At 44.7% G+C, this 12142-nt stretch overlaps 1 protein-coding gene across 1 annotated transcript in view; it reads right to left on the bottom strand.

The window, feature by feature from the left end:
- Positions 1–12142, bottom strand: part of itpka (inositol-trisphosphate 3-kinase A) — an 88955-nt gene that overhangs the window by 12909 nt on the left and 63904 nt on the right. Inside the window, exons 2-4 of the mRNA XM_073040309.1 lie at positions 9915–10014; positions 6898–7111; positions 852–1056 (exon numbers count right to left, since the gene is read on the bottom strand). Of these exons, the coding sequence (XP_072896410.1) occupies positions 852–1056; positions 6898–7111; positions 9915–10014 (519 nt within the window). The remainder of the gene's footprint in view (positions 1–851; positions 1057–6897; positions 7112–9914; positions 10015–12142) is intronic.

Genomic DNA, 12142 nt, shown 5'->3' with positions numbered 1-12142 from the left:
TAAGGTCACAGTTGTCCTTCAGATTAGTGAGTGTGGTCTGACCATCAACCCCGCACTCACGCCAACCTTACATAAACCCCAATCTGATTAAATCCCCTCAGCACCAAAAGCACTCACCTGTGGCAACTCCCAGCTGCTAATTAGCCCACCAGCAATGTCTTTAGGATGTGGGAGGAAACCAGAACACTCAGTGGAAACCCACAGTAATATGAGAGGCACTGAAGTTCCCCAAAGACAGCACAGGGGGAAGAGGTGAACCCAGGACATTGGAGCTGTGAGACTGTGTCACTCTGAAGATTAGCATTTTGTACTGGCTGGGAATTGAACCCAGAGCTCCAGGGTGGCAGGTGAGATTTTCACCTCTGCACGACCGGTGCCGAGAACAACTTGTCAGAGAAACGGCAGAAAAATTTGCTTGCACAGTACCGTGCAAAAGTCTTAGGCACTTATGACTTCTGCACCATACTTTGTAATTTTATGTATTACACTGTACTGCTACTGCTGCTGCTGCAAAAAACAGGTTTCACGACATACGGGAGTGTTGATAAACCTGGCTCTGTATTGGGGACTGAAAGTGGGAAGAGGATAGGGAGAGGGTTGGGAAAAGGAGAGTCCTCTGCCACCTTTCCCACACCCCTCCTGCAGCAATCCACACTAGCCATTCCCGACATCCTTTGCTCCCGCACTCTGCTCCACGTTGACAAATACAGTACTATGCAAAAGTCTTAAGCACCCTATACAAATGTGCCTAAGCCTTTTGTACAGGACTGTATTTCCCCAGGAGAAGGATCACAAAACACTTCCTTAATATGTCTCCAGAAGAGTAAAATTAACCCCCAGTCCTCAGGTACCTTAACACCTTCAATGCGAAAGCCTAGTGTTGCTGTAGAACTGAGTGATTCTCTCCACTGCATGTAACGTGGCTTGGTAATGGCCTGCTGAGCGTGCTCCTGTGCTGTCGGCGCGAGAGGGTCAACCTCTACCATCTTCTTGTACATGTCATTCCGCAGCTTTGGTTTTTCTCGGGCTTTCATTGGCTCTTCCTCGAAGTACGTCCTACAGAGGAGAAAGGATGCAGACGTTGGAGACTGGGATGAATTTTCACTGTGGAGGACACCAAATCCATTTTACAGCAGGCGCACTGTGTCACTGATATACCCTGAGATGCTCAGGGGCCAGAAGAGGTGCCTGAGAATGATTCCAGAAATGAAGGGGTTAATGTATGAAGACTGTTTGATGGCTCTGGGCCCGTGCTTGCTGGAGTTTAGAAGAATGAGAGGGGATCTCATTGAAACCGATCTAGTTTGAAAGGCCTAGTTAGAGTGGACTTATGGAGAATGATTCCTATAGTGGGTAGAGAGGAAATAATAACTGAGCGATGATTGGACAGCAGAGTAGGTTCAATGGGCTGAATGGCCTAATTCTGCTCCCATGTCTTTATGGTCTATGGCATTACAGGTGAGTTTAGGACTAGACAGCACAGCCTCAGACTTGAGGGACGTCCATTTAGAACAGAGATGAGGGGATTTCTTTATCCAGGGGGTGATGAATCTGCGGAATTCATTGCCACAAACGGTTGTGGAAGCCAAGTCATCAGCTATATTCAAACAACACACACAAAATGCCGGTGGAACACAGCAGGCCAGGCAGCATCTATAGGGAGAAGCACTGTTGACATTTTGGGCTGAGACCCTTCGTCTGTTCTAACTGAAAGGAAAGATAGTAAGAGATTTGAAAGTAGGAGGGGGAGGGGAAAATGCGAAATGATAGGAGAAGACCGGAGGGGGTGGGGTGGAGCTGAGAGCCAGAAGGGTGAATGGCAAAAGGGATACAGAGCTGGTGAAGGGAAAGGATCATGGGACAGGAGGCCTCGGGAGAAAGAAAGGGGGAGGGGAACACCAGAGGGAGGTGGAGAACAGGCAGAGTGATGGGCAGAAAGAGAGGAAATAAAAGGAGGGGGGGAAAAAACTAAATATATCAGGGATGGGGTAAGAAGAGGAGGAGGGGCATTAACAGAAGTTAGAGAAGTCAATGTTCATGCCATCAGGTTGGAGGCTACCCAGCCAGTATATAAGGTGTTGTTCCTCCAACCTGAGTGTGGCTTCATCTTGACAGTAGAGGAGGCCATGAATAGACATATCAGAATGGGAATGGGACGTGGAATTAAAATGTGTGGCCACTGGGAGATCCTGCTTTCTCTGGCGGACAGAGGGTAGGTGTTCAGTGAAACAGTCTCCCAGTCTGCGTCGGGTCTCACCAATATATAAAAGGCCACACCAGGAGCACCGGACGCAGAATACCACACCAGCGCACTTGCAGGTGAAGTGTCGCCTCACCTGGAAGGACTGTCTGGGGCCCTGATTGGTGGTGAGGGAGGAAGTGTAAGGGCAGGTGTAGCACTTGTTCCGTTTGCAAGGATAAGTGCCAGGAGGGAGATCGGTGGGAAGGGATGGGAGGGACGAGTGGACAAGGGAGTCGCGTAGGGAGTGATCCCTGCAGAAAGCAGAAGGGGGGGAGGGAAAGATGTGTTTGGTAGTGGGATCCGATTGGAAGTGGCGGAAGTAACAGAGAGTTATACGTTGGACCTGGAGGCTGGTGGGGTGGTAGGTGAGGACAAGGGGAACCCTATCCTGAGTGGGGTGGTGGGTGGATGGGGTGAGGGCAGATGTGCGGGAAATGGGAGAGATGCGTTTGAGAGCAGAGTTGATGGTGGAAGAAGGGAAGCCCCTTTGTTTAAAAAAGAAGACATCTCCTTTGTCCTGGAATGAAAAGCCTCATCCTGAGAGCAGATGTGGCGGAGACGGAGTAATTGTGAGAAGGTGTTAGCATTTTTGCAAGAGACAGGGTGGGAAGAGGAATAGTCCAGGTAGCTGTGAGAGTCTGTAGGCTTATAGTAGATATCAGTAGATAAGCCGTCTCCAGAGATGGAGACAGAAAGATCAAGAAAGGGGAGGGAGGTGTTGGAAATGGACCAAGTAAATTTGAGGGCAGGGTGAAAGTTGGAGGCAAAGTTAATGAAGTCAACGAGCTCAGCATGCGTGCAAGAGGCAGTGCCAAGGCAGTCATCAATGTAGCGACGGAAAAGAGGGTGACGGATACCCATATAGACTTGGAACATGGACTGTTCCACAAAGCCAACAAAAAGGCAGGCATAACTGGGACCAATGCGGGTGCCCATGGCTACAGCCTTGGTTTGGAGGAAGTGGGAGGAGCCAAAGGAGAAATTATTGAGAGTAAGAACTAATTCTGCTAGACGGAGGAGAGTGGTGGTAGAGGGGAATTGGTTAGGTCTGGAATATTTAAGGTGGATTTTAATAGGTTCTTGATTAGTCTGGACGTCAAAAATTAGGGGAGAAAGTAGGAGAATGAGCTTGAAAAGGATAATAAGTCAGGTGGGGCAGGCCCAATGGGCTGAATGGCCTAATTCTGCTCCTATGTCTCATGGTCTTTGGGTGCTACTAACATCAGTATAGCACGGGCTGCACAGCTTCAGCACAGTTAACCAGCCCATAAGAGCTGCTACCTCATAGCTACATCGACCTGAGTTCAGTCTTGTCTTCTGGTACTGTCTATTTGCACATTCTCCTGGTGACTATATGGGTTTCTCCCCTCACCCTCAAAGAAGTGCAGGCTGGTAGGTTAAATGGCCACTGTAGATTGACCCCAGTGTGTAGGTAGGTGGAGGAATCTGAGTGCTGGGTGTCAATGATAACGTGGGAATCAGTGTAATGGATTGATATTTTGGTTGGAGTGGGCTTGATGTTCCAAAGAATCTATTTCTGTGCTGTATGAACCTATCTTCCAAGAGAGCCACAATCTTTTAGTGGTTTCCCATTCTGTGCCTCAATGACCCAGAGAGCTATGCTGGCTGGAGTCAGGGCCTCGTGCTTTGGCTCTTGGTAGGGTCTCCCATGTCAAACAGGTCAAAGAGTAAAGACCAGACTATGACTGGTCCACCGGTCCTCCAGGTTCGGGGTTCAGCTCAGGGCTAACAACACTAACTGGTCAAACAAAACCGTTGTGGAAGCAGCAATGCAGATTCCTTCTACATCCAAGTGCGGTGGCTTTCCTGAATTTCCACCCAGGATTTGCTTGAGTAGTGAAAACTGGGAGGAAGTTACTGATGTGAAGACCGGAGATGGAGGACATTCACTGCTGCCCTAAACACCAGCGGTGTAACAGGCCGTAAGTAAGTATGAATCCAGAACTCCTTCTGGTTTAAAGTTCTCACAGACTTTGCAAATTGGTGTTTATAAAACAATGAGAGGCACAGAGAGGAGAGTGAGTCAGAATCTTTTCCCCAGGGTAGAAATGTCAATTAATAGAAGACATGCACTGAGTTGAAAGGAGTCACATGTAAAGTTCTGTGGGCAATGTTTTAAATGCCTAAAGCAGGGGCTGTCAGGGGTAGAGGTGAAGGCAGACACAATTAGTGTTTAAGAGACTATTAGACAGACAGAGTCGTGAAGCAGTCTCCCAATCTATGTTGGGTCTCACCGATATTTAGTTTAACATGGCATTATGTTTGACACAATGGGCTGAAGGCCCTGTTCGTGCTGCACTATCCTGTATTTGTAAAAAGAGTGCTAAGTACTGAAGTTCTTTCTTACATGTTTATTCGCTCAGTTCAACAATTGTTTGGTTTAAAATGTCAACTTAATTTAGTGTTTCCTTAACTGTTCTGTACTAGGAACCTGTGGTTTGGCACTGAAGGTGTTGCAGGGTCTGCAATTGACACCAAGACTCTCATGCTCAAACTGTGCAAAGAAATAAAGACATGCATTGTTCCGATCAAAGTCAGGTGGTAACCCCAGACTCAAGGGAATTATGGGTGCTTCTCCCCATCTAGTCAGGGATGACGAGGGGCGAGGCAACTATTAAGCTGCAGACAAGGTCATGGAGTAGAGTGGACTAAATTACAAGAGGCAGGATGGCATGCACGTGGAATGAGCTGCCAAAGGAAGTGGTTGAGGTAGGTTCAGTATAACAATTAAAAGATACTGAACCTATCTTTAGACGTAGATAGGAAAGGTTTGGAAGGTTACAGGCCAAACATTGGGCAAACAGGACCAGTTTGATAGGGAATTAGGTTCGTGTGGACCACTTAGGCAAAGGGTCTATTTCTGTGGTGTGGGACTCTATAAATCTAAGGGCAAGTGAATTACTGCTTCTCCTGGAGCGACTACTTACACCCCTGGAATGTGGGAAGGGAAGAGGTAAATGGGCCTGTGGTGTATTTCCTGCAGATGCACGGGAAAGTACTGTCAGAAATCTTTATTTCGATATGCAGCAACTGCAGTTTTATTTTTGTTTTTCAATGTTGAGTCTTTCATGATGAATTAACTCCGAACTCTTTTGACTTCTCGACTTCCACTGAGACCACCATTTTAATGCAAGGATTTCTGATGTTGATTGGCCTAAGATCTCGAATGCTACTCCAGCACCATACTTTGCAGTACAGTAAATGCATCCTAAAATAAGTAAAATCAAAAATAACTCTCCTACACAAAAGGGAAACTCAACCGGATTCATACAGACAGCTTCGACTAGATTCTTGTGGTTTTTAAGCAGTGGAGTCCTAGGGGGGGAAACACAGATCCGGTGCGATAGACATCTACAGTACTGTCAGTGAGACCTTTCTTATCTCAGCTTGTGAGCAGGCATTCTGAAAATGGGCCGATCAGGAAAAGAATCTTGAAGCTGTAGTAGAAGAAACTGAGAGCGCTGGTAATCTGCTGATATGTGTGGGAAGGTCACAGATTACAGAGACAGGTGTTTGTAGAGATAGAGAGGGGCATATGCACGCTGACTGAGAATATTTACATTGAGACGTTGCTGGACCAGGAGCCGATATAGGTAAGGGGGCACTGGGAAACTGGGCAAGTTAGGATATGATCATGAGCAAAGGAAGAGTTCTGGATTAGTTCATATTTGATGGGTGCAAGGGCACATTGTAGGAGACAATCTTTCAATAAGCAATAACAAACACACATCTATCGACCAGCAGAAGGTACGTTTGTTGAGTGAAAGGGAACACGAGTCCCTTGTCAGGAGGTAATGGGCAGAGGTCCCATTAACCTTGACTGCAATGAATAACATTTTTGGCAGTTGGTTTAATACAGATCACACTTCTAAATCATCAAATTCATTGTTACGTTTCCTATATTGCCTCAACAGTGGCACCTCAAGTGCTACTCGTGTGTTTATTTTCTTAGGAGGTTAAAGAGATTTGGCAGGTCACCAAACATGATAATAAACTTGTACAGGTGTACTGTTGAAAGAATCCTAACGAGTTGCATCATGATCTGGTGCAGCAAGTTGAATGCATAGAAGCTGCAGAGTGCAGTGGACTCAGTCCCAAAACACCACACATCCATCAGTAATATCTCCATGAAGTGCTGCCTACAACACCTATCACCAGAGATTCCCACCATCTGGGCCAGGCCATCTTCTTGTAGCCTCCACGGGGCTGGAGGTAGAGAAGCCAGCAGACCCGTACCACCAGGTCCAAGGATATCTACTGTGTTTCCCTTCAACCATGTGGCTCCCGAACCAACCGTTACAACCCTAATCACTTCCTCAGTACGTTATTATGTCCACTTCATTCACATAAAAAGGATATCATTTTTGTTCTAATTGTGTCCTTTTTTGTAAAAAATGTGCATGATTTATGTTTAATTTACTTTTTACTTGTGATGCTGCTGCAAGTAAGTTTTTCATTGTACCTCTGACATGTACTTGTGCATTCAACAATAAACTCGACTTGACAATAAACTTGACGTGAAACAGCTCGAAAAGGCTTCCTTTTATTTCTGGCTCTTCTTTCTCTTTCTCTCCACTTTTCTTAAAGCAAAGAGGTTAACTCTGGGTCACCTTAAACATGAAGATCTCACATACCTTACTCCCATTTTACAGTCCATGACACACGGGCCGTCAAACTCGGCCAACAAGTCATCCAGCTCAATGTACTGCTCTTCTCCTTTTTTGATCACACCATGGTAACATGGTACAAAAGCAGCCAACTGGTCCACTTTTAGTTGCTCAAAGCACATCTTCTCATTTTCACTATATTTCTTCAGGATCTTCCCACCATCCCCTGGTTTGAAACTACCTAAGTGGGAAACAGAGGAAAACTTTATTTTTTAACATACAGGAATAATGACAAAAATGAAAGGTAATGTTACCAATGAAGATGCATCACGGCGAATAAACTATCTAACAGCTGTCCAGTGAGTTGCTGAGAGGTGATCAGGGTAAGGATCTGGATTAAATTGAGTGGAGTGGAGACGAGTTCTAGACAGATTCAGGGAAGACACCCTTGAACACAAAGGAACCTTAAAGGAGTAGTCAAAAGATATCAATTGCTTGTTTATCAACAGTAAAATGATACCTTGTGGGGCCAGTTTAAGTCTACACCACACTAAAGAGCGCAAGGCACAGCTTATGAGCATCCATTACAGTCAGGAGGTTCTAGGCAGTCTGCAAAGCTCAGGGCAAGATCAGCGGAGATCCAGGAAGGAGTTTGAAGGGAAGGGGGAGGTTCCAGGCACATTCAAGAGGTGCTCCAGGCATGAGAAGAGTCAGGAATGTTGGTGAAGGGATGGGCAGGTTTAAAAGGTAAATCTGGACAGGATCATGGGGAGGTAGGAGAGGCTCTTGGCTTGGTTCAATGTTTAGTAGCCCTACACAAGCACTCCTCCTTTCAAGAAAACTGAAGATGATTGAAATTTAACTTCTGGGCTTCTAGTTTCCAATAAATTAATCTGAAAAGAAAGCTATCATTGCTCCCCTGCTCAGGCCCACGTCTATCTTCTTCACCTTTTCACTTGAACCAGCTAAAATGGGAACAGAGTGAGGAGGAGGTGGGACTGATGCAGAACATGGGAACTGACCAGCTAGAAACAATTGAAATTGAGGCCACAATCCGACCACTGGACAGATTGCAGCAAGCAAGTGTGGGAATTAGTCTGAGGGTTGTTATCAGCTCCTTCAGAAGCTCATATGAGCTGACAACGCTCAAGTACAAGGACATTTTGTCCTTTGCCCTTTGTCGAGTTGACAGTCCAGACCACAGATACCAGAGAAAACAGTAAACAGGAAACAATGAACAGAGAACTCAGCTCACAGAATCTGCCCACATTAGTACATCTAACAATAAGTTAAGAAAACTTGGTTGGACAACACGTGAAAAAGTGCAACATCAACTGGAACATTTATATTTGTTGTCACATAACACAATATTATGTAAACTTCCGATCATTTAAAACATTACAGGAGGTTGATAACACCCATCCAATTGGATTTGCAAGATTATTCATGAGTTGAAATGAGCCTTACTGTTCTGAATAGCACACATAGTCTGGTTTGGTGGTTGTGGGTTTGAGTGTTACCTCAACAATAGGAGTACGAAATGTAATGATGAGGAGATGATGTTACCTCTGGCTGGGGTGCTTAGAACCAGAGGCCATGGAGTCAAAATAAGGCTTAAACCTTTCAGCACAGATTTGGAAGAAATTTCTTCAGAGGGTGGAGGTTCTTTGGGGTTCTGTACCCAATAACACTGCAGGATCATAGCGTAGAAACAGCCGAAAACAGACCTCACAGTGCCACCCCTCCCTGAACCTGTATTGTCCACCCATTCATGCTAATCCTATATCAATTCCCTTTTGAAAATTCTCCCCAAAACTCCACCAGACTCTACTACTTACCTACACACGAGGAACAATTTGAAGTAGCCTACAAATCTGTATGTGAGAGGAAACCAGAGCACGCAGAGGAAACCCATGTGGTCAGATGGAGAACGTGTCAATTCCACACGGATAGCAGCTGAGGTCAGGTTTGAACCTGGGTTTGTAGGGTAGCGACTCTACCTGCCGTACCAGAATTGGCTCATGTGTTTTTTCAAGACCAAGGTTGACAGGGTTTAAGTGCAGGGAAAGGTAGCTGAGGGAAACAGTTAGATATGATCTCTCTGAGTGACAGAGCTAATATGAGGGGCTGAGTGGCCTCCTTTTTGTTTCTAATGTTCTTTCTTATGAATAATTAAGTTTAACCCATCAGATGGCCCATTAGACTCTGAGAATAACGGCAGAGTTTTCCCAATGCTCTGGCCCACGTTTGTCCGGCAAGGAAGGATTTAAGAAATGATGTACTGGCATTGGAGAGTCCGGAGGAGGTTCACACAAATGATCCTGGGAATGACAGGGTTAATGAACGAGGAGCATTTGATGTCTCTGGCCTGGACTGGCTGGAGTTTAGAAGAATGGGAGTGGGGGCCAGAGAAGAATCTCACCAAAACTTGATGAGTATTGAAAGGCCTAGATGCAGTGGCCATGGAGAGGATGTTTCCAAGAGTGGGATGTTTCCTACGACCACAGTCCTAGAATACAAGGACATCTCTTTAGAACAGAGATGAGAAGGAATTTCTTTAGCCAGATGATGGTGAATTTGTCAATTTGTTGCCACAGATGGCTCTGGAGGTCAAGACATTGGGTATGTTTAAAGCGAATGCTGATAGTTAATTGATTAGAGAGAGAAGGCAGGATAATGAAGTTGAGAGGGAATATAAATCAGCCATGATTGATTGGCGGAGCAGACTTGATGGGCTAAATAGTCTAATTCTGTTCTTATGTCATGGTATTTTTCCCTCAAGCAATTTTACCGTGCCAAATTCTCAGTTCATTGCATCAATACTATTCGTAAGAGTTTGCAAATTGACTAGCGTCTTTTCCTTCGTGCTTATATGCTACCTTTGGCTCTGATGCTCAAATGTTCAAAAGCATTATGTTAATGCAAATTCCCCCTTTCATTATTGTAAAACAGCGATAAAAGAAAGCAACACAAAATGTCACTTACAAATGCATGTTGCTTCAGAGTCTATGTCTATGAGTCTAAGTGTCTATGAGGAGAATTACCTGAATGACCAGCCAATTGAATCCAGCAATATTCCTTCTTGAAGGAGACTTTGAAAGGTGAATAGTGCTCTTTCCTCTTAGCTTTCACCCGGGGGTTATTCTGCAACAAGAGAAGAGGTCTGCAATGAAGTTCAACTACATTCACGCAATAAGGGTTCCATGTGGGACCAGTGTCATTGTGGAGGAAACGAGAAAGGAGATCAAGGAAACAGTGCGGTGTCAGTGTCAGAGAGAGAGGGAGTAAAGGATGGAGAAAAGAATCGATATTACAGAGAAAAGGAGACAATAGACAGACAAAGGTAGTGAAATGAAGAAAATAGTGAGTGGAGAAAGAGACGAAAGAGAAAAGACAGAAAGAGACAGAGAAAGAGAGAGAGCGAGATAAAGTGGGAGAGAGTTAGAGAGAGAGAGATCGGAGATAGAGTGATAGAGAGTGATATATATAGAGTCAATTATGGATAACTCTGAACATCCTCTACATAGCACCATCCAGAGACAGAGAAGCAGTTTCAGCGACAGGTTACTATCGATGCAATGCTCCTCAGACAGGATGAAGAGGTCAATACTCCCCAATGCCATTAGGCTTTACAATTCTACCGCCAGGACTTAAGAACTTTTTAAAAGCTATTATTAATGCTTTTTGAGATAGTGATTTAGATGCATATCATATTTTTTACTGAGTTAAGTATTGTATGTAATTAGTTTTGCTACAACAAGTGTATGGGACATTGGAAAAAAAGTTGAATTTCCCCATGGGGATGAATAAAGTATCTATCTATCTAGAGTGAGAGAGATCTTTAGCCTCCACATCTCTCTAGCTTTCTATTCAACACATCACTGTTACTGATAACATGCAAAACAATATTTCACACAATGCCTTTAACACAGCATTCCAAGGCAGTTCTCAGAATTACCATATAAACAAAAACACAGATACTGAACCATGCCAGCAGATACAAGTGCAAACAGAATGGCACCTGCTCTGCATAGGACCACATGAAACTGTAGACTAGAGTTGCGCACACAGCTAGTCTATCAGTGAAATCAGTCCATCATGGAAACCAGCCTCTCCTCCATGGATTCCTCTACACATCTCGCTGACTCAGTCAAGACTGTAAGATATAAGAGCACAATTAGGCCACACGGCCTACTGAGTCTGCTCTATATATAAGAGTCACTCTATATATATCACTCTCTCACTCTACCTCCGATTTCTCTCTAACTCTCTGCTACTTTATCTCGCTCTCTCTCTTTCTCTGTCTCTTTCTGTCTTTTCTCTTTCGTCTCTTTCTCCACTCACAATTTTATTCATCATTTCATCATGGCCGATCCATTTTCTCTCTCAGCCCCAATCTCATGCCTTCTCCCTGTATCCCTTCATGCCGTGACCAATCAAGAATCTACTGAGCTCTGCCTTAAATATACGTAAATACTTGTCCTCCACAGCTGCCTGCGGCAAAGCATTCCACAGATTTACCACTCTGGTATTAGAATGGAAAGTAGCCAACATAATCAAAGATCTCACCCACCCCAGGCATTCATTTTTCTCATTCTTCCTGTCATAATAAACTGCTTCAAGAGACTAATCACAGCACATATTAACTCAAGCTTCCCAAACAACACTCACCCACTGCAATTCATCTAGTGTTGCAACAAGTCTATGATGGAAACCATCTCCCTGGCCCTATAATTATCTTTGGAGCATCTGGACAGTAGACACACCTAAGTTAGACTATTGTTTATTGACTACTGCTCTGCCTTAATTCCAAGAAAACTCGGCACGAAACTCTGATACCTGGGTGGAGGCAACTCCCACTGCACTAGATCCTTGACATCTTGACCAACAGACTACAATCAGTAAACTTGGGCAGCAATACCTCTACCATGATTATTCTAAACCCTGATGCCCCTAGGTTACAACCTACTGCTCTACCCCTGTACACCCACAACTGCACGGCCAGATTCTGCTCTAAATCCATCTACAAGTTTGCAGACGATATCACTGTAGTGGGCATTATCTCAAATAATAATGGACTGGAGTATAGGAAGAAGATGACAAAGATCTTTCCCTTGATATTAGCAAAACACTGATTTCAGAAAGGGGAGCGGTGGCCATGTTCCTGTTTGCATCAAAGGTACGGAGATTAAAAGGGTTGAGACCTTCACCAGCAGCCTGCCTTGGTCCAACTACGGTATGTAGACATCATGGCCAAGAAATCTCACCACCT

Source organism: Hemitrygon akajei, chromosome 3 (assembly GCF_048418815.1).
Source record: "Hemitrygon akajei chromosome 3, sHemAka1.3, whole genome shotgun sequence".
Classification (NCBI taxonomy): domain Eukaryota; kingdom Metazoa; phylum Chordata; class Chondrichthyes; order Myliobatiformes; family Dasyatidae; genus Hemitrygon; species Hemitrygon akajei.
The sequence above is the reverse complement of the archived record's forward strand: the minus strand, read 5'-3'. Positions and strand labels throughout refer to the sequence as shown.